Source organism: Actinia tenebrosa, unplaced genomic scaffold (genome assembly GCF_029948245.1).
Source record: "Actinia tenebrosa isolate PJP-AT-01 unplaced genomic scaffold, QUT_ActTen_1.0 PGA_scaffold10__47_contigs__length_13832649, whole genome shotgun sequence".
NCBI classification, from domain to species: Eukaryota; Metazoa; Cnidaria; class Anthozoa; order Actiniaria; family Actiniidae; genus Actinia; species Actinia tenebrosa.
The window spans coordinates 11,329,153-11,351,955 of record NW_028292570.1 but is presented as its reverse complement, the minus strand read 5'-3'; the positions used below and the strand labels follow the sequence as shown (position 1 = coordinate 11,351,955).

Here is a 22,803-nt window from a genome sequence, read left to right as displayed (position 1 = left end):
ACTATCATAAAGCCGTTCATAATAAATTCAGTTTATTACGTAATCATTACAAAAATAAATTATCGTGTTTACCGCTAACCTTGTAAGGCTTGTAGCTTCTTCCAAAAATTGTGCAGCCCCACCATTTTTTCTCATAAAAATTTTCCCATCCCCCCTTTAGTTTTCCTACCAAAATTTTCCCGATCCCCCCTAAATTTCACCTGAGTACCTATTGTCAAGAGACTTCTCATAGCTCTCCACTTTATAAATAATTTAATAAGAGCGCCTCCTGCAATTGAAAGCAAAAAGTACAGTAACATGAATAATTTAGCATGAAAGCATAATTTACTCAGTTTTACTAGCTGAAATTCCTAAGAAATATAGTGAGAAACTAAACTTTCAAACTAAAATAAATCTAGAATGTTCAGTATACTCGAGCTAGGCTCTTAAGATCAGTCAACTAGAAGTCATCGAGAACATATTTAATGCGCTGGAGTCAAGTTTAGCATATACATAGGATATTTATGTAAACAGTATCTCGCATTTTATATTCCCATTCAGCTGGTTATCGTCAAATGCGAGCTGGTGAATATTCAAATTCAGTATGGTGATAAGCGCTAGAGGGATTCCTAAATCTTATAACTGGGATTATCCCAATGATGATATAGGTTAAACCACTAAGAGCTAGAATATATCCAACGATTTCCACAAAGCTGTTACCATAAGTTGTGAGTAAAACAACAATGGTCAGTGCAGCACCGAGCAACAAGAAAACCAATCCAATGGCGATGACTTGGAAACCTTTTCGGAGCCAAAAAGTGTAGAATTCTCTTCCAGTATTCACGTCTATCCCATCGATAAACAATCTATATCCTCCCAATGACTTGGTAAAGGAAAGAAAATTGCCCATGAGGAGAAAATGATGCCCATCTTGCTCCCATTCGTATTTCCCTCCTCGACCATACAGTGGGCTGCAAAAATTGTACTTTAGCTCGTGAGCGGAATGTTCTTCGCCGTTCACAAAGATGTGATAGTTTTCGTTGCAACAGCCTATCTCTCGTAATAGCTGCACTGTATATAACCTGTTTTCTTGTCCTACTCTGAGGTTGTAGACCCAGGCGTTGGTTGTCTTACAGCATGGCATTTTTGCAGGCGGTACATTGGAGCAGGAAGCGAAGCTAGCACCTGTTGTCAGACAATTTCGAAACCATTCTTACCCTATTTTCATATTCCCCATAATGCTTTGCTTTTTAGGGTGTAACCGCGGTCAAAACGAACTGTTATAAAATAGGGATTTAGAGAGAAGTTTCTGTGCTTTGCAACCTTCCCCGCTCTTTAGCTTTCTTTCTTCATCTCTGCTCGCCTTCAAATTCCTTCCAAGATCTCTCTCCCTTTCTCTGTCTTCTTTCCCCTTACATAATCAATTGATAACATCACAATTCATGATTTTTTTCCTATTTTTCTTTTTCTTTTCCTCTTATTTTCCAACCATATATTTTAGCCAGCCCAGTTAATTTAATGTGGGAAATAAACTTAGAATGAACTGATAATCTTTATTTTACTGATAAAGGACGAACATCTGATTATTGAAAAGTGTTTAATATTCGGAGTTGTTGCGAACGACCAGGGCCGTGACTAGGGGGGGGGGGGGGGGGGGGTGGGATCGAGCACATGGTTCACGTGCACCCCCCCATAAAAGCTTAAGGTCCGCTCATCCATCTCCTTTTATTTTTCTTTTGGTTCTGCTTTCTTTCGGTTACCTTTCTTTTTTCTTCTTTTGGTTCTGCTTTCTTAAAAGAAACGATCAATGGTCCTATTTTATACGATGTGCACCCTCCCTGTAAAAGTTCTGGTTACGGCCCTGAAGACATAAACATCTTATATTTCCATTCCTTAGAAGCTACAATAAAGAAATTAACTGGCGCTAAAAATAAGTTACTTCAACTTTATACTATCAATATTACTGAATAAAAAGCATTTCTCTCTTTTTAACATTTTAACTATAAGTTTGATATTTTCGTTAGCTTGAATATCTTAACTAATATTTAACAAATAAAAATTCTTATTCCGTGCTCCATTCAGTGATAAAGCACAGTTTTTGACCAATCAGTGCGCGCGTACTATCCTAACTACATAATGATGTGTATTGCATTGACTATTCTCAAGAGAATATGAACTAAGAGATGGAATCCCCGTGCCCCATCATGTGCACACTTTGGTGCTATTTTTAGAATGTATTCTAAAAATATCATCCAATGATATCATTTATTTGATCGTTTGATTTTCTGTACGCGCGTAGTACGCGCGCGCTCTACGCTGTTTGCTAACGTTTTCTTCTGCTTTTCTTATGTTCAAATGTTCAAATCTGCCCTCAAGATGACGATGTAGGTCGAAAGCTTTGGAAAATAAATGTAAAAATACTCCAGAAAGTTGAACAAATTACTACTTCAATTTCCTGTCGTATTTGCCAAGCTTTCGACGTGCACATTCATATTCAGTGTGGAGAGTCGCGCGAAATAACGGAGAACCACCAAAAAAGAGGAAACAGCGTAGAGCGCGCGCAGAAAAACAAATCGTTTAAAAATAGCATCAAACTGTGCATATGATGGTTACAAGGCTATATAGGGGGGATTCCTTCTCTTAGTTCATTTTTTCTTGCTATTCTTTCACAGGCGATCAAAAATCACTCTAGGAAAAAAACGTTTTTTTTTTGGCATGCATGTACTCAGTTAGTTTTTTTTAAGATCCACATCAAGCCTATTATTGGTTCCCCGATAACATGCAATCAGGGGGATACAAAATATTGAAGATCCGACCAGCAGCCAATTCATCCACAATGGACTAGCTTGTGGAAACATGAAGCCCAGAAAGAAAAAGAAGTTGATGGTATAGACTGATAAAATCAGCACCCCAGATGTTATTCCTTCGGCAACTGGGAATGCACATTCTGCAGCGATTTCCATGATTAAGGGGACTGTGCCACCGAATAGAACCACTTGTAGGATTCCAGAGGTGTAGAATACTGTGTTGGTTAAAGGAATGATTTGTTCGCATGCTAGGGTTAAGACCATCTGAGCACATGAAGTGGTGATAAATAAACCAACAAGGATGAGTTTGGCGTGACGTTTCATTCTGTCTGTGTACCTAAGGATTCAGAGTATCATCAAGGTATTAGTGTTAATGTGATTCATTTGTTCAATTATCTATCATCCCATTCACTCATTCATCCATCCATCCATCCACTCATCCATTCTTTCATTCATCCATCTATTGATCCATCAATCCATCCATCCATCCATCCATTCATCCATCCATTCTTTCATTCATCCATCCATCGATCCATCAATCCATCCATTCATCCATTCATCCATCCCTTCCTCCCTTCCTCCGTCCCTTCCTCCCTCCCTCCCTCCGTCCCTCCCTCCCTCCCTCCGTCCCTCTCTCCCTCCCTCCCTCCCTCCTTCCATCCCTCCATCCATTCTTTCATTCAGTTAGCCATTCAGTCATTCTTAGTGTTTCACATATTGTTCCAACTACTATACCAGCCAATTCAATTGTTTTTTGGATGAGCTTCTTATCAAAAAGCATATAAGTTAAATATAAAAAGAAACCTTGACAGCCGTGAAGTCTATAAATTTTTCCAATATTAATTAGTTGCCCTCCTGGCATCCCATAAGGTTTTTAGTTAATTAACAGCAGTAAAATTTAAGACGACTGCCAGTTAAAATCAGTAAGAGCCATACATTATGAATGCAGCCTAAAAAATAAAATAAATTTACATATAAATAAATTCCCATTTACTTAAACCTTGAACCTACCAAGAAAAGATGATACCAAGAAGAGAGGCAATATTAGCAAAAAATCCAAGCCAACCAGCTGCTTTCTGACTAATACCAACATGAGAAAATATCAGATCCTGCACGCTTGACCATCCCCAACTTACGCCATTGCTTACACTAAACACCACAAGCAAAAGCCAAAAATGAGAGTTTCTGAATAGATTTTTCGCTCCAGAACAGAAGTCAAAACGTTGCATTGCTGACGATTTGCTTGGTGGGCTAGGAGGTTTGGCCGGGAAATATAGCATTGCAGCGAAGAAGAGTATACCAATGATAACACACTCGGCAAGGATATATTCATTGATTTTAGACTCGAGGTAGTTAAGGTGTGCCTGTGATGTCATGTTGCGAAGTAGATCAATGTCGATTTTTCTTCCTTTTGTGTATGTTATGTTTCCGTAGTCAACATCTGGAACTATATATGGACCCATGATGTAGCTGCTTGCGGAGCCAAGGTATGACGCAAGTGTTGCTATAGCTGTTGCTGTCATTCTTTCATTAGGAGGGAACCATGTTGCAGAGAGTACAACGACTCCTACATTTTGTACTGCTGGTGCTGCCACCGAGATGAGGAATTCACCAATTGTTATGAAGATCGTTCGAAGCCAAAAGGGATGGATGGGAAATACTTCACAAAGAACACCAACAACTTGAAGAGTAAGGGAACAGAGAACTGCAACCCTCAGGCCTACATAGACACACAAGTAAAATATCATTTACAAAAATGGAAGAATAATATATACAACTATGAACAGCTGGAACCACTATAATACAGACACTACCTATTGCTTTACCATATTCTGTGAACTCAGTAGTTGAGAGCTGCACGCTGAAATTTGGTTTTTCGCTACTGTCAATCAAAAATAATCAGTCGGCACCTATTATGCTCTTGACTGGTGGCAACGAAAAACCAATTTCACATCAAGCCGTTGGAATGTCTGAGTTTGCAGAATATGGAAATATGGCTAGAAAAATAAATTCAGTAATGTTGAGGAACAAAAAATAAATAAAAGATAGAACATTAAAGAAATGCAGAATGGATTTTCTTAATATTTTGCCCACCTTAACATCTGAATGAGGTCATCACAATGAGAGCACGCATACTAAACACATGTGTGGGAAGGCTTTACATGAACAATGCCTGAAGACAATCTTAAAGTGCCTATCACCCTTCCGGCATTATTCTTAGTATTTGTTCTACATGGGATAAGATGATAAACGAACCGAATTTTTTTTTATAGTTTGAGTGCGGCTTCTTGAAGTTATAAAGGTTTTTCTATGCTAATGTTAATCATTTAAAGATAAATAAAAATTGAAATGTGTCATTGTTTTATCCATTGCCCTTATAGAGATTATTGCAAGCTAGTTTTTGCGTAGAAGCCGGTGTTTCGAATTTTGAGGAACAACAAAATGAAAACACAAATGCCTCCTCATACATCACAGTATTAGCATATGACATGGTGAAAAAAACCTTTATAACTTCACAAAGCTGCACTCAAACTATGCAATTTTTTTCGATCATTCGACATGTTCAACCATGTAGAATCAATTCTGAGAATATTGTCAGAGGAGTATTAGGCACTTTGATATTTATAGTTTGAGGCTATGACACAAAGAATGTATTATTTATGATTTTGTCGGGACCTAAATATCTGTCTTTGATAAAACGAAGTGTGTCTGTATTAGGAAAGGCTCTATATATTTACTGCATAATTTTACAAAAATAACTGATGGCCAAATATAGTTTATACTGTAGTTTTCTCATACTTTAACCCCTCCCCCACAAGGCAGGTGTTACGTGTATGGCAAGCAGCGCCAGTGGTATAATTTTGAAAATAGGTGTAACAGATTTAAGAAACACTTCAAGTTATTTTTATAGCTTAGAAGACCTTGACATTAAGATTAATTACTTAGAAATACTGCCTCTTTAAAATTAACACTTTAAAATCACAGGTAACTAGGTGAAAGAAGGGCCCATAAAAAATTCTTACATGTGATTAATCAAAATTGCCAAGATTATATTACCGAAAATTTATTATTTATCTATCAACATCAAAATATTATACAAAATTGTCGAGACAAAATCAGGCAAATATTTCAATTTGTAAATTATAAATGATTGGTCAAATTGAGCGTTTGTGAAAGTAAATGAACCTTATAAAAAGGCATAGAAAGGATTATGACTACCTTTCAAAACACCTGCACACTTTTTACACGTCTCTAATAAATCAAATTCTAAAAAGAATTCTACCTAATTACATCGTTCACACAGATTAACTTTTTTATAAGTTAGTTAATTAGAATGTAGGGAAGGATTTCGTCTTGACAAAGCAAAAAAAAAACACAAACAAACTCAGTGACCATCTTCTGATTTAAAAAAAACCTGATTAAATAACATGTAAAAAGGTTGATACAGAAGATAAGTTTTCATACCTTTAGTATCAAGAAACCACGACGAAGGAACGACACTAATAATGGATCCCACAGCTTGTAAAGCACCAATAATCAAGACATTCTTTTTGTCCCAACCAAAAACGAGTTGGCAAGTCTCTTGAACAGGGGGCCACGTGTTCCACAAAAGATTTGTAGTTGCATTAAACAACGTAAACAAACCAAGAATATACCATCTTTGTGGATAAACTTTAAGGTCTAAATCTTCTGTGACAGCTTCTTGTTCTGGTTCTGTGGGACGAAGTGAGGATATTGAAGCTGTTGGATCAAGCAATGCCGCAGATTCGCTATTCTGATCATTTGTAGAAGCCATTTTAGAGGAAGAAAAAATTTTTTTAGTCTGAAATCATGACTCTAATTTCGGTCTCAAATTCTGCTTATTATATTCGTTCTCGTGAGTGAAATCCCAGACCTCAATGATAAATATTCATCTAGTTGCTGTGAGGTATGGTTTTTAACGAAGAAATAAGAGATCGGACGAGAATCTTGGCGATAAATTTATAAAAGAATGGTTTGTTTAGTTTCGAATGTTTACAGGTTACAGCTGGTGGGAACATTAACACGAGACAGCGAACACAGAGCAGCGGTCAATACCACAGGAAGACCACAAAGACGAAAACAACAATGAATCGAATAACAACAACGGCAATAATAATAATAATAATAATAATAATAATAATAATAATAATAATAATAATAATAAATAATGATGATGATAATAATAATAATGATAATGATATTATTAATAATGATGATAAAAACATTGATCAACATCATGATCATCGCCTTCATCACCATTGTATCATCATACATCATCATCATCATTAACATCATCATCATCTTTAACATCGTCATCATCATCACCATCATCATCATTAGCATCCCTCATTATCAACATTTTCGTCATACATTATCCTCATCATCATCAGAATCACAATCATCCCTCATCATCTACATGATCATCCCTCATCAACATTATCATGATGCATCATCATCACTATCATCATAATCGTTAACATTTATAGCGGAGCTCCCGCGCGGGCCGAATTCAGGTGTGTGTTCAGTTTAGCAAACAATCGTATATACATTTTTTTTTTGACAAGCATTTTTCTCGACGAATCGACATATCAAAGACTTTCTCTCAAAACTTTTTATATTTCTATAGATAAGCTTAATTTATTTTAATGCTGGAGGAAATATGACGGAGAGCATATTACGACAAATATTCCTCCTTTATTTGGGTTTGTAAATCTTTAACAATTTGGTTGTTTTTAACTAACTATCATATGTTTTTCGTTCAAGAAAAGTGCAGCTTTGTTCGCCTCCAATATCGCGGGGTCCCATCGGCAAACCAAAAAAGACTTTCATTTAGTAATTCTATATCAAATATTCAACTGTTTATAAGCGGTTCGAGCTAGTATGATTATACATATGAGCTTAAATTTGTGTTGTTGAGAGACGTTATTGTATAAAGACCTACAGTGTCACTTTAGAAAGCTAAAAAATATTCAAAAACATTTACAAATGCCAATTTACTGACAAAGAATTTCGGCGTCATTTTGTATTTTTCTCGACGAATCGACAAATCAAAGGATTTTCTTTTTTGATATTTCTATAGATAAGCTTAATTTATTTTAATGCTGGAGGAAATATAACGCGGAGAGCATATTACGACAACAAATATTCGTCCTTTATTTAGCTTTGTAAATCTTTAACAATTCGGTTGTTTTTAACCAACTATCGTATATTTCTATAGATAAGCTTAATTTATTTTAATGCTGGAGGAAATATAACACGGAGAGCATATTACGACAACAAATATTCGTCCTTTATTTAGCTTTGTAAATCTTTAACAATTTGGTTGTTTTTAACCAACTATCGTATGTTTTTTCGTTCAAGACAAAATGCAGCTTTGTTCGCCTCCTATCGCGGGGTCCCATCGGCAAAACAAAGAAGACTTTCATTCAATAATTTCATATCTTTCTACAGATAATTTATTTAAATATGGAATTAATATGAAACTAATTAGTAATTTTATATCAAATATTCAACTGTTTATTAAGCTGTTCGAGCTGGTATGATTAAAAGAATGAGCTAATAAATGTTGTTGAGATATGTTGTCGTATAAAGACCTTGTCTTTCACTTCATAAAGCTAAAAAATATTCAAAAACATTTACAAACGCCAATTTACTGACAAAGAAATTAGTCATTTTGCATTTTGCATTGCATTTTGAATTATTTTCTATTTTGTCTCAGTTGTTTTTTCACAAGTTTTAACTGAATGTAAACTTTGTTTTTCGAAAACTTTTCGGTCGGTCGTGATTTCCGTATCTTTCTCGCGCATGAAAAAAGATGAAAAACAAATTGAATTTAAATCGAGTCTCAAAATCTAGTATTTACAGCTTAAGTTTTCAAGCTTATCGAAGAGTAGTTAAGGAATAAAAATATTTGAATGAAGAATTAGGATCAGAAAACTATTTTTTTAGCTGATGACACATTTGGTGACAGTTACGATCTCCAGCCAATTTCCTACCAAATCATTTATTTTCTTAATTTCATTGCGGTAAAAATAGGTTCTTATAAAAACCTAAACTCTTAATATGCATAACCTAACATTATCATGTAAGGCCCCGTCCACACGTATTTGGAAATTTTTGTATCCGCAAATTATTTTTTTGCGGATACGAAAATGTTTGCGTCCACACGCAGCGCATTCGAATCGTTTTCACCGTCCACACGTATCCGTTTTCGTAAAATTTGCGGATACGGACACAAAAATTTGCGGACACCTGTGAACGCAACCCGTATCCGCAAAAAATAATTTGCGGATACAAAAATTTCTGTGTGGACGGGGCCTTAAAGAAGTAGAAGTACTGAGCTTATGTTTTGCTCACCTTTTCTTAAGCAGTTTTCTAGTGTGTCTTTATATGCCGTGTTCATTTGTCCATAAAAAATTAGGAAAACTTCGAAATTTCGATTTCAATGAAAGACATCCAAGGTAAATTTCACTAAACCTGATATTGCGTTGGATTGTCTGTAGTTATCTTTCGTTTTTTAAAGTAAAATTAAACAGGAATTTTGAAGAATTTTCCAAGAACAAAACTAGCCCCCGGGGGAGGTGGTGAGTTGTGTACAAAATTCCTTAGTGGGAGCTAGAGTATACTCGCGCAAAGAAAACAATGTAGAGCATTTCGATTCGATTTCACTACATGGCTTTTATTATGGGAGTCAGTATCTTCATTTCAAATGTAAAATAATTGACGATTTTTTCCCGATCTTAGTTTTACCTAGCCTGCATCACATCCGGAATTTTCTTCGTAAATACCGTATCTCCTATTTTTATCGATAATCTGTTACCTTTCTAGAGAATTAAACCGGCCGAACGCGAGCTAGTGTAAAATCGATCATATAGAGATTTCAGAAGTTTTAAAGTTTTGGGAGAGTTTTACACCTCTTTAATACGTCTGTAAAAAATTTTTTTTGGAAAAGTTACCAACGAAGGGCTCCAGCCGGTAACCTTAAGTCAGGGCATTTAGCGTGTTCGGTGGATGGACGTAAAAGCAATTGGCTGAATCCCGAACGTACTATATATGAATGTTGTAATGATATCAAAAGAAGAAAGTGAAAATATACGAGGCATGCGCAGAGATTGCTAAGGCTGCGTTCATAATGTATGGCAGGGGGGGGGGGGGGTGGGGGCAGGTGAAATTGTGGGGGAGATCGGGAATTTTTTGTAGGAAAAAGGGCAAATTTTTATCAGAAAAAAGGGGGGATGCACAATTTTTGGAAGAAGCTACAAGCCTTGCTTAGGGGGATCGTATTTTTTGCATGACTTTAACGGGGAATGCTAAGAATTATTCTGGACATTCCAAATTTTCACCTGCCCCCCCCCCCCCCCCTCCTCCCTACCATACATTATCAACGCAGCCTTAGGTGATGTCTTTAACTCATAGAACGTGCGTCTACAATTGAATATATGAAACCCGATCTACGGTGTATTACATAGCAAATGTAATTCGCATATTGTACGATATAAAGTATATATATCCAACACAATAGACTAGAGAAATCATGCAACAAAAGCTGATCAAAACATGTACAAAAATAACTTGATAAAAAATATGAATAATTTGTAAGAAAACACACGATTAGAACCGATACAACCTGATTGAGAAATTATTAAAACAGGAACGCATTGATCACTAATCCAATCATCGCAGCTTGACCACGACGAAATTTATATATGTCATTACACCTTAATAATAATAAATAATAATAATATATGATATTTTATTAAAACCACATGTGCAGTAGTAAGGGTGGCCAGAAGTAAAAATAAATAAATGAATGAATTTATTTATATTTATTTAGAAATATTTTAAAATAATTTTGGTAGAATGCAAAAAATATAACCGTAAAACTTTAGTAATACTAAATAGTACAATTTCATGCTGATTCCATTGTTTTCTATTGTTTAGTTAGCACTATTTTGTACTATTTAGTAATTAGTGTTTCACGGATTGATTGCTTGCACTCTAATAAAGGCGCATACTAAATATTGTAGTACTAAGATCTAGGTCACGGAATGAATAAGATAATTTTTAGTGATCAACGATTAATATCCTGCACTCGACATTTATTTTTGCTTGGTACCATAGTACTTTCTTGGCCTTGAACACAAAACGTCTTGCTCGTAAATATCTTCGACTGATTCAGTATTTTACTTAATTTTACATAATTTCATAGACCTTATTCGTGGTGTGACAATGACAAACCTCTGGGGGAACGAAGAACTATTGTTTTGAAACTCGTCGGGATATCATCATTATTCCTTTCGTATCCTTTGGGATACTCATGAATTTTTCGAAGAGTAATGAATCCTCTGGAGGTTTGTCACGCTGAATATTGGGAAAACATTGTCACACCACGAATAAGATCTATTGGGTTTTCTGTGGGTTGTTTTCTCTTGGTCAAAGTCCACCTCATGACCAGAAAAAACCGGTTTGAAAAATAAAATGACGTCAGTCACGTGGTTACTTCATATAAAAAGGCCGAGCTCCAGTAAATTCTAGCTTTTTAATGGCGGACGTCTTGTTAGAAACGTCTCAGTAACACGAAGTATTTTATTGGAAAAACTCGCTTTTTTTGGATTAAAATCCAGCCATTTCGCTAAAGGTGAGTTTCTTATGCCTATAACTTCAGCACATGTACAGAATTTTAGGATTTATTATCCTTTTTCTTCGTTTAAATATCCCGAATTATCGAAGGTCGTCGCTTCGTCTCTTGTCTTTTTGCGCCCCTTGCGACTCAGATCAGTAGATTAAATTTCCGCATTCAAAAATATCTAAAAATATAGATTATAGACTGACTTGAAATATTGTATTATTATTCTTTTCATTTATTTACACCGTTATTTTGAAATTTTATATTTTTGACGTACAGTTTTCACAACAACAAAGATTGAAGTCGAATGTTGTTAAAAATTTTGGTTTTAGGTCAAAATTATCGAATTTTCTGAACTATCCTTCCATTGTTTAGGTTTTCGACATTGGCTTTCTTATGGCTTAAGCCCTTCATGAGATAAAAAGGGCGAAAATTTATTGTATTTAATTTGTGTTTATTTTAGTGAATGATCTACATTTTCAGGAGAGTTAAACAGTTCTACCGCCAAAAACAGTTTAGTTTTATGGAAAATGAACTTTATTTTAATTTCATTTATTGAATACTAGCTTATTCTTCTTGTGTATTTTTATAATTTTATTATTAGTATTAGTTCTGTTGTATACATGGTTTTTTGGTGGTGTGTAGAAGTAGGTCCCTCACCTCTGGAGTCGATCTATGAGTTAGCCATGCCCTGACTTAGATCAGACCAGAGGTTGTTTCAGGGTTCGATCTGTGAGTTAGCCATGCCCTGACTTAGATCAGCCCAGAGGTTGTTTCAGGGTTGAATCTGTGAGTTAGCCATGCCCTGACTTAGATCAGCCCAGAGGTTGTTTCAGGGTTCGATCTGTGAGTTAGCCATGCCCTGACTTAGATCAGCCCAGGGCTGGTTTCAGCGTTTGATAAAATTCGTACTTCGGTTAGGACAAATGACTTAGAATTTTGTTTAGAATTGTTGTTATGCATCCAGCAAGAGCTTAATAACATTGTTAATAACTCTATTGTATTAAGTAATCCTTCATTACAATACCAGGATTAGAGTGAAGTCACTAGACATGCGAACTAGGTACTACGGTAATACAACAACAACGACAACCTTTATTTACTCATAGGGAGAAGAATGATACATAAAAACAGTTAGTACTAGAAATCTATTTACAATCATGCAGGATATATATATATATATTTACAAAGAAAAAATAGATACTAGAATTAGTGTTTGAGCCTGAGGGTTAAATTAACCATAATTTTTCTAGTTAACCCCCAGCCATTTTATGTTGTTATTTAATACACTTAGCTTGTGTGTGTTTTTGACTAATAAACATTAACTTAAAATTTTTTAGTTCATGGGTTAAATGCCTCTAACGACACTCGTTTTACTATCATTGTTGTTGAAGTACGACCTGCAAAGCTTAAAGTTACATTTGCCACCTAGCATTCCATGGCTATCAACCAAAGAAATTACATAAAATCAACAATATCTTGAGGGAATTTGACTGAATTAATAGAGGATATTACATGGGCGCGGCTCGTGAGATATCAATTTAACACTCGAAGATAAAATTCGTATCTCCAAGTGGCCATGTAATGTTCTGTTTATTATATAGATATCGATGAAACTTAAATAAAACAAAAGCTCAAAAATTCTTTATTAAAATAGCAAGCCGATTCAACAGCGATATCTTCACGTGTGAAAGATATGGTATCTTCCACTGGTGAAAGATATCAAGTTTTCGACAATAGAGAAAACCTGGTATTTCATCGATATGTATATAATAATAGAGGGTATTACTTGGGCGTGGCTTGTGAGATATTAATTTAACACTCGAAGATAAAATTCGTATCTCCTAATGTCCATGTAATGTTCTGTTTCTTACATAGATATCGATGAAACTTAAATAAAACAAAAGCTCAAAAATTCTTTATTACTAAATACGTTACTATGTCAACAGCAATATCTTCACTTGTGAAAGATATGGTATCTTCCACTGGTGAAAGATATCAAGTTTTCGACACTAGAGAAAACCTGGTATTTCATCAATATCTATATAATAAAAGATTTTATCATATAATTATCCATAAAATACCTATATTTCTCCTTTTTGAAAAACTGATATTTTCACATGTGAAAATGTTGTTATCATGTGTATTTAAGCTATTGGTTTACAAATAAAAACTTTTTATAATAATAAAAAACTTATTAAGTTGATTTTATGGATATCATATAATAAACAGAATATAACATGGGCGCTTGGAGATAAGAAATTTATCTTCGAGTGTTGAAAATCTCAATTGAACACTCGAAGATAAATTTCATATCTCCCGCACCCATGTAATATTCTCTATTTATACTCTAAATGCAGTCTAAACAAAAACTGAAGCACAATCTTTAATTTCAGGCTTGAAATATAAAATGGCTTTGAATATTATGTGCAGAAGACTTCCCAAGGCACTTGGTCAAGCCAAAAGACTTATTTCATACCAATCATCCTTCCAAGGTGAGTACTTTTTTGTTATTATAAACTTTCCATAATTGCCATTTGCATTGCTATGTGGCCACCCCAGACAAAAATTGCAACGTGCACTTTGCAATAGATTGCTGTCAATCAAACACGTTGATGCCATTTACACGCGTGTGTGATTCAAAAGGCGCCAAAACTTCGGTCGATTGTTTACAAGTATTATGAGCCACACTCACTGGGCCTATCTAAACGCGTGTAAATGACATCAACTTGTTTGATTGACGGCAGTCTATTGCAAAGTGCACGTCGTGATTTTTGTCTGGGGTGGCTGAGTAGCAATGCAAATGCCGGTAACTCTTACAGTCAAACCACCTCAAGCGTGAACACATAGAGTTCATTAATGACTTTATTTTTGGATTCTTGATTTCATTATTTGATTCTAAGATTCATTATTGAAAACGAATCTTCAAAGCCTAGTATGTACAAGAGCAAGCATATACGCAGCTGAAATGCAAAAACAACTTTTCGTGCAAGGAATATGTAATATTAATGACTTACCTTCTGTTTGCGCTATAAACAAGAGCCTACAAGCCAAGTTAATCAAATTTTTCAAACTATTATTATCTTTTTAATATTGAAGATTCGATTTCAGTAATGAATCTTCGAATCGAATAATGAAATCAAGAATCCAAAAATAAAGTCATTAATGACCTCTACGTGTTCACGCTTGACGTGGTTTGACTGTAAATTCAGGTAAGAATAAATAAATACTTGTGGGAAAAGATGTGGTCTTTTCGATCTATTGGTAGCGTTATCAAGTGGGCTGCAAAACCTGTTAGGCTTTCCATCCACCATAAATCCGAGTGGTATTAATCTGATTAGATTTAGTTAATTTTAAATCAATAGCAACATCCATGAATTTCTTGTAGAATCATTCATTTATATTTATGCTGTGTTTTCACTCTGGTTTTAAGGATTGAGAGCTGCGGCAGTGTTCAATGATGGCAGTGGCTTTGGCTATAACAGTAAAGGAGAATTGGTCATTGTCAAGGCAGCCACTGGGTAAGAATACATTATACAATGTACCCATATTGTGTTAAGCTGAGGACCATTAGCATAACGATGCAACATCTTAGTTTTAAACTCTTTGACTACAGGGTCCGAAATTAACTTTTGAGATAAGTTGTCCTTTGGACAACCATGTTCTAATTGTCCTATTTCACTATGACGTCACTGCATGTTTATGTGGGGGATAGAATCGCCAAATCCAATAGAAAATTCAACAAAATTTTTCCTAGTAAAACAGTTTAATCTAAAATGGCCTGATTTTCAGATATAATATGTGTTAATATGTACTAAAAAATATTCTGAGCATTTGCTGGCTATTCTCTTCATGGATTGATACGGGTTTTAGAACAATTTTTTGCTAAATTTGTGTTGATTTGACCCCCTCTGATGACCATGATCCTTTTCGTTTAAACAAAGATTGTTTTGATGTGACGTCATAGTGAAATAGGGCAATTCTTAGGCGTCCAGAGCAAAACTTAGGAGTCCACTTGGATGCCATTTTGTAGAGCCTGAATGACAAAAGTCAGCGGTTAGCTATAATGCAGAAGATGCAATCAAATTTGTCAGCGATATTCAATGGCTTCCAACGAATGCGTTATCTCGAATTTTTGAAAGTCTATCAGTTGAAAAATGAACTTTCTAGGTTTTAAGCAGAAGAAATATAATTTAGAATTATATCCGGACTTTACGGACTCTTTTATACTTGAAAGAAAACACCTTGGCAAAAACGTAGGTTGTCAGAAGGACAACCACATTTCAATATCTAGTCGTCATTTGCAAATTTCAGTCATCCCTGACGACTGGAAGACTGCTTATTTCGGACCCTAGACTATAATGATCGAATGATGACGTATGTACAGAGTAGCTCTACATTCAAATATACTGTGTATTGATATGTCAATATTTTGTTCAATGTATTACTACACCTAAATCAACCCAAATTAGGCCTAATATAGATTTCAAAATACTACTGTAGTAGTATTTTCACAGTATCAGTATCACCATATATCATTTTTACAGCTGACAGGCGCGCTTGTTTTCTGGCATGAAAACCCAGAACAGTGGCATACGTAATATGATACATATAGTAGAAAATGCAACGAAACTTTTTTCCCGCACAATTTCTGATTGGAACATTTTCTCTAAATTTTGCTTTCTGTAGGTAAACCTGGTCTAAACCTTGTACGTACACGATATTATTCTGGTGGTATTCTTTATCTTATGGTCGAATCATTTTGTTCTGTGACTTTGTGGAACAGCAAAATGGGAATACCCTGATAGATTTTTTGGAATGGACTGAAAAGATTTTGCCTTTATAAATCCTTTTGCTGTTGTATCCAGATCCTAAAACTATAGACCCCTTGCATGTGACGTCAAAGCAGCTCATTCTGGAGAACAAAACAAAAGAATTCCAATCTCCTGAGAATTGGAAGCTATTGTTAGGTGCTAACACTCTAGTTTCATGTTCTCTATTGCTCAGTGTTAGCCTCAATTTTGTGTAGAATATTCGTGTTTTCCAGTGTTTTATTGATGAAGAAATCTGCCATTCAGCACACATAACTACCTACATCTTGTTAAAGAGTAGCTTTTGTGGGAGTTGGAAATGTTACCACACATTTTTAGTCATGATAGACCTAATCGGCTAACGTGTTGCTATATACGTTTCCACCCAATTCAAACCACATGGGACTAAGTTTCATTGTTTGTTATATTTTGGTTTCACAGTTGAATTCGTAGAGACAAACGCTTCTATTCCCAGAAGGTTTGAATTGGGTGGTAACATATATAGCAACACATTAGCCGATTAGGTCTATGTAAATACACTCGGCCTGTATCTATGGATAGCGGAATGGTCACATGCAAGGGGTCTATAAGGAAAGGATGGTGTGCTTTGCTAATAGCCCACTTCCAAGATATGCTTTGCTTGTGACGTACAAAGGTTTCAGCATAAGGCTATGTGCTAAATGCTCAGTCATTCGTGACAGACGGTAAGAATAAGTTTAATTTAGCACGTAGCCTCGTACTGAAACCTTTGTGCGTGACAAGCGGATCATATCTCGGAAGTGAGCTATTAGCCACCTCATTCCTTCTGTCATGGCGTCCATTTTCTGACCAAGTGTCACATGTTCTTGTGTTTTTTTTACTAAAGGGGGAGGGGTTAAATATTTGTTCTGATCACACTCGTCATCTGCAGGATAAGCACCGATGGCTACAATTATGGATCACTGTTCCAAAAACCGTTGGAGAGAACTAGTCCAGTTATCCCAACCAAACTTGTTATTGACAGGGATTTGTGGATAGAAAAATCAGCCAATGACCCTACTAATAGAGGTACTGGATTACTTTCTTGGACAGGAGGGGAAGGGCAAGACACCAATAGGGTAATTAGGGGGAGGGGGTGTCTCCAGATTTTTTTGTTGGGGGGGGGGGGTGGGAGATCAATATCCCAGATCAGAATAGACCTTGGCTCTGACGTAATGTTTTCCCATTTCAGACCATGTGTCATTCCCTAGAGTATCATTTCTTTGTTTAACGGTTGCACATGAGAAGATACAGGAGTATGGATACAACTCAAACAAAGAATCTTATTCTCAAGACCACGTGTCATTCCCTAGAGAATCATTTCTTTGTTTAATGGTTGCACATGAGAAGACACATGAATATGGATACAACTCAAACAAAGAATCTTATTATCAAGACCACATGTCATTCCCTAGAGTATCATTTCTTTGTTTAACGGTTGCACATGAGAAGACACACGAATATGGATACAACTCAAACAAAGAATCTTATTATCAAGACCATGTGTCATTCCCTAGAGTATCATTTCTTTGTTTAACGGTTGCACATGAGAAGACACATATGGATACAACTCAAACAAAGAATATTTTACTCAAGGGAATGACATGTGGTCTGAAATGGGACAACATTACGCTTGAGCGCTCCAGAGCCGAGGAGGTCGGAGGTCTATTGGAAAGAGAACATTGTTGCAGCACATTAGCATGTGCGCTGTTCTTGGCTTATCCATATTTCAATTCCATGATGCACGACCATGAATTTTTATTGGGGGGGGGGGGGGAGAGATGGGATCAATATCTCAGATCAGAATTGGAAACAGAACATTGTTGCATTCGTGGAAAATGCTATTGACACTTGAGTGCCTTTTTTGCAGAGTCTTTCTTCCATTTCTTTTTTGATTTTGTTTTGTTTGGGGGGGGGGGGGGGGGGGTACTCTTTTCAAGTCCAGAAACCAGGGTTGACACTCGTAAGGAATTTTTTGAAGGGGGAGGGTTCCTAATTTTGCTCAATTTCCAATCTTTTGATAACTCTAATATTATTTACACTTCGGTTGACATCATCGTCATATATTTTTGAAAATCCCAAGCCCCCAAAGGTCTCATTCAGGAAACGTCTATCTCCTAGATGGGTGTAAGAACCATACCTACGTACTGACGAGCATTTTAGGGGGGTGGGAGAAGGGAGGGATTATTTTTGAAATTGGCAAACAGTGAACTCCCCTCTGACCCCATATTAAAAAACCTGAGCACACCCTGGTACATTGAGGCCTGCTATTGGGAGACTTTTTGTTTACTAAATTAGGCATTGACACCCTTAGGTAACGAACCGTGGCAAAGGCCATTGGTGCCCAGGTGTGGTGCTGCAAATTTTTCTACCTATGCTGCTAACAGGTTCAACAGTAAGTCCAGTGATCTAAATACATTATTGTATGGCGTAGGTCATTTGTATAGTTCAAAAGGATAGTATCCCCATTAAAGCTTTACAGACATTTGCATTGCTACGCGGCCACCCCAGACAAAAATCGTGATGTGCACTTTGCAATAGACTGCCGATAATCAAACACCTTGACATCATTTACACGTGTGTGATTCAAAAGGAGCCAAAAGTTTTATTATTACAAGTATTATGAGCCACACTCACTGGGCCTATCCACACGCGTGTAAATGATGTCAACGTGTTTGATTGATGGCAGTCTTATTGCAAAGTGCACTTCACGATTTTTGTCTGGGGTGGCCGCGTAGCAATGCAAATGGAGGTAACACTATTTTTGAACACTATTTCTGAATTTTGTACAATCTTTGTTGTCACCTATTGTTTTAGCTTTTTGTTTCACTCTGCAAAACCTAGTAATTTGAATACTAATCCAGGGGGATTGAGTGTGAACAAATTCTTACCCTCCCCTCCCCCTGTTTTATGTACTAATAAACATTACGACTCCTGAACTTCATACAATCTTTGTTGTCATCTATCGTTTTAGCTTTTTGTTTCACTCTTCAAAACCCAGTAATTTAAATACTAATCCAGGGAGCAATCAAAACTCTTTGTCAACTTGAGTGTGAACAAATTCTTACCCTCCCCTCCCCCTGTTTTATGTACTAATAAGCATTACAACTCCAGGTGCTAACCCATGGAACCGACCAGTCTTCAGACATGGTACTTGTCACTCGCTTAATTTCTCCAGCCTGGCAGGAGACGGTCATGGCAGTAATCCCAGTGATCTTTCCATGTCACTTGTTATCTTTGACAAAGACGGCACCCTCATTGACGTGAATTCCGTCTGGATTCCTTGGATGGAAACCCATGTTGAACAACTTGAGAAGATGACGGGTTTAAACCTCTCGGCAAAGCTTTACTCAGCTGTTGGGTATTGTCCGAGGGCAAAGGCCTATCAAGATAATGGCCTCTTAGCTCATGCAACCATTGCTAACATCAAAGATAGGATCAAGGAGGTTCTCGTAGAGAGTGGGATTGATGAATTAGAAGCAAGCAAACTCGTTGACGAGTGCTGTGCAGATGTTGATACAGGGGACAAAGAAACGCTACAACCATTAGGAGACCTCCCAAAGATCTTCCAAACCCTGAAATCTAAAGGTATTAAAACAGCTATTTGCACTATGGACTCTAGGCATGGCACTATGACTGCTCTGCACCAGCTTGGGCTTGTACCATTGATAGATATGATTGTCTGTGGAGACGATGAAATCTCTAAGCCGAAACCAGCCCCAGATAATGCTCTTAACATCTGCAAAGATCTTAATGTGTGTCCGACTAAGACGGTTGTCATTGGCGACACGACAGCTGATACAGGGATGGGGAAATCTGCTGGTTTGGGGCTAACGATAGGGGTGCTTAGTGGAGCAGGGTCTAAAGGTGCACTTGAGAAAGACTCAGACTTGGTATTGAATAGTGTAGATGAGTTACTTAATGTAATGTTCAAGGATGGCTCCAAAGAAACCATGTAAATATATTTTTATCTATATATTTATAGCACATTTCCCCTTGCATCCTCCCCCCCGTCACCCCCCCCCCCCCCCCCAATTGACCTACAGCATGTGTTGCTTTGGTTCAAATGCATTGAGCTCCTATGATTAAGATAAGAATAATTTTTTAAATAACAAGTTGTACATGTATATATACAGCATTATTTAATTAACTCATACTTTGAGTGAATTCCTACGTTATATCTCCTTCCCAAAATATTATGTTCCTCGATTTTTTAAATAATATGATAATGACAAGGCTTGTCTTGATCAGGGTTAGAATTTTAAAAAACCAATAAGCCTGAAGCATGATGACGTTTTACCCCCGACTCTATACCATGAAAGTTTTTTAAATTCTTTCATATTAAAATTTTTGATTCCTTAGAGAGTACAGGAACATTAGTCATAATTAAAGAACAAAAGCAGTGTGAAAAGGATTATGGTCTAGAGATGGGGGTAAAACGTCATCTCGCTTCAGGCTTATTGGGGGTACGAAATTTGAAAAGCATGTTTTTTACACCTACGAGTGGTTAACGCCCCATTTTTGGGATCTTGGATCGTAAGTAAGTAAGTAATTTATTTATTCACGTAGACACACAGGAGCTTACAATAAAGTCTCGTTAGAACATGCTCATGAAATATTCATTAACCTTAGGTAAGACTAAATGAAATGGCACTATTCGGTAATAAAGTTAAAGATTAGTTTTCTTTTGGGTTGGGTTTGGATTACGGTTTCAGGATGTTATAATCAATAGTAATTATTATTAATAATTAAGGTCGGTGTCCACTGGTAGAACGAAGCTTGGGATTGGACAAAATAACAACAAAGAAAGCATGGATTATGGTGAACAATGTGTATTGTTCTACATGTGAGCTGTGTTCTTTGTTTTATCTCGCCATTCACTGTTTGTTCATCCACTCCCAGGCTTTGTTCTGCCAGTTGTGGATTAACCCCCCAATAATTATACAGCTTCTCATTAATCCCATATAGGTAACTGTCCAATTATTTTCTTAATTGGACAGGTCTGTTGATATGGAATTAATTAGGCAGCTATATAATTAATAGGTAATGGGATTTCATGCTCCCCAATCAAGAAGTAATTAGACTCGAAAAATTCCTCTGACTGCCAAATTAGACTCGGCCTATGGCCTAATCCAATTTTGTCAGTCCTAGGAATTTTCCTCGTCCAATTATTTCTTAATTGGACAGCATAGAGTCCTAGTACATATACTGATCCAAAAGTGTCATTTTATGTAGTCTTGTATGAAGTACCAACCTTCATTATTGACTTTAGAGTAAGTGGTAGCTACAATCTTGGACAAAAATAGTTGAGAATTTTTCATCCAATCATGAAATAGTATAACTTCACTTATTAACAAAATATTGTCCGTACCCCCTCTCCCCCAGGACAATGTTGGTCCCAGTTGGTAAAGCAGCCCTGTATCCCTCGAAACAACATTGTTTAGAGGGGAGGGGGTTAAGGGGAATTTCTCATGTTTTTCATGAAAATACCATCGAAACCAAAAATTTCTCAACATTTTTGATCAAGATTGTAGAATTCACAGGATAGACTAAGGGGCGAGGTCAAAACAATGGTCCAAAATAGGGACCCAATTTTATAAATAAGGTGGTGGGTACCGGTACATACCCCCTCCCCCCTCAGAAACCTCTTCAAATACTCGACACTGGGGGTCTGTAGTAGCAATTTCTATACACAAATATGTTTTTTAGCATACATGCAGACAGACAGTCCATTCACGTCTGTGATGTGGCTTTTAGCTTTTGAGATATTTCGGGACAAAATCTAAGATTTCACTTCCAGAGGTGGTGGGTACCGCGTAACACCATCCCCCTCCTCTAAATCAGGTACTGTCAGATGACAGTTGTTTTGCCCTCATCCCTAAACCTGTGAGAAAAGTACTAGATTAGCACTAAATAATACTAATTAAATAATAGACGAGATTTTGCACCGATTAGTTTTGGTACTTTTTAGGTTTATACTATTATGTATTCTAGGATAAAAAGAAATCACAAATTTTAATCAAAGTGAGAAAATACTCTGCATCTGCATTTCTTCTTTAGTCCTGTTAAGCTACTTCTCAATAGTGGTGCAAAATAGTTTGTTGGCTTGTTGGACAAAGTTAAATATTGTTCTGTGAAGTAAACGGGGGTAATTTTCCTCAGTGCCGGACACGGTTTTTGGTATTTACAGTCCTAACTAAACGTCATTTGATCGGCTTCATCCCTACGCGCCTAGACCGAAAAGGATCATGGGGATAATTAATTCACAGTTACTAGCTGCCGCACACATGTTATGTAACACGTCTTGAGCTCGCTGTTTTCGATCCCATTTAATTTGCTAAAACCATGCCTCGAGCATACGGCGAAGATTTGAACTGGCGAGCAGTTTGGATGACGCAAGTTCTGGGTAATTTACCCGTTATATATGAGGCATAAATAAAAGAAATTTTTACCCAAGCTAGACCAGCATGCACCTTGTTACCTATTCCAGGTCTAGCTTTGATCTGCATCATAATATAAATGTACCCAAGCTAGACCAGAA

General features: G+C 36.5%; 3 protein-coding genes across 3 annotated transcripts; 1 reads left to right on the top strand and 2 right to left on the bottom strand.

Moving 5' to 3' along the window:
- Window positions 1–235: 235 nt before the first annotated feature.
- On the bottom strand, window positions 236–1,200 carry LOC116306381 (uncharacterized). Its single transcript, XM_031716428.2, has one exon. The coding sequence runs from the start codon at window positions 1,121–1,123 to the stop codon at window positions 551–553; it is 573 nt and encodes a 190-aa protein (XP_031572288.1). The 5' UTR covers window positions 1,124–1,200; the 3' UTR covers window positions 236–550.
- A 433-nt stretch (window positions 1,201–1,633) lies between these two features.
- On the bottom strand, window positions 1,634–6,805 carry LOC116306382 (solute carrier family 49 member 4). The gene is made up of 3 exons (XM_031716429.2): window positions 6,252–6,805; window positions 3,798–4,506; window positions 1,634–3,123 (listed from the first exon to the last, which is right to left on the bottom strand). The coding sequence occupies exons 1-3, from the start codon at window positions 6,580–6,582 to the stop codon at window positions 2,709–2,711; spliced, it is 1,455 nt and encodes a 484-aa protein (XP_031572289.1). The 5' UTR covers window positions 6,583–6,805; the 3' UTR covers window positions 1,634–2,708.
- A 4,528-nt stretch (window positions 6,806–11,333) lies between these two features.
- On the top strand, window positions 11,334–22,718 carry LOC116306383 (uncharacterized). Its single transcript, XM_031716430.2, has 6 exons — window positions 11,334–11,445; window positions 13,830–13,928; window positions 14,867–14,954; window positions 17,155–17,291; window positions 18,577–18,657; window positions 19,377–22,718. Exons 2-6 carry the CDS (start codon window positions 13,844–13,846, stop codon window positions 20,219–20,221), a joined length of 1,236 nt encoding a protein of 411 aa, XP_031572290.1. The 5' UTR covers window positions 11,334–11,445; window positions 13,830–13,843; the 3' UTR covers window positions 20,222–22,718.
- Window positions 22,719–22,803: the final 85 nt, after the last annotated feature.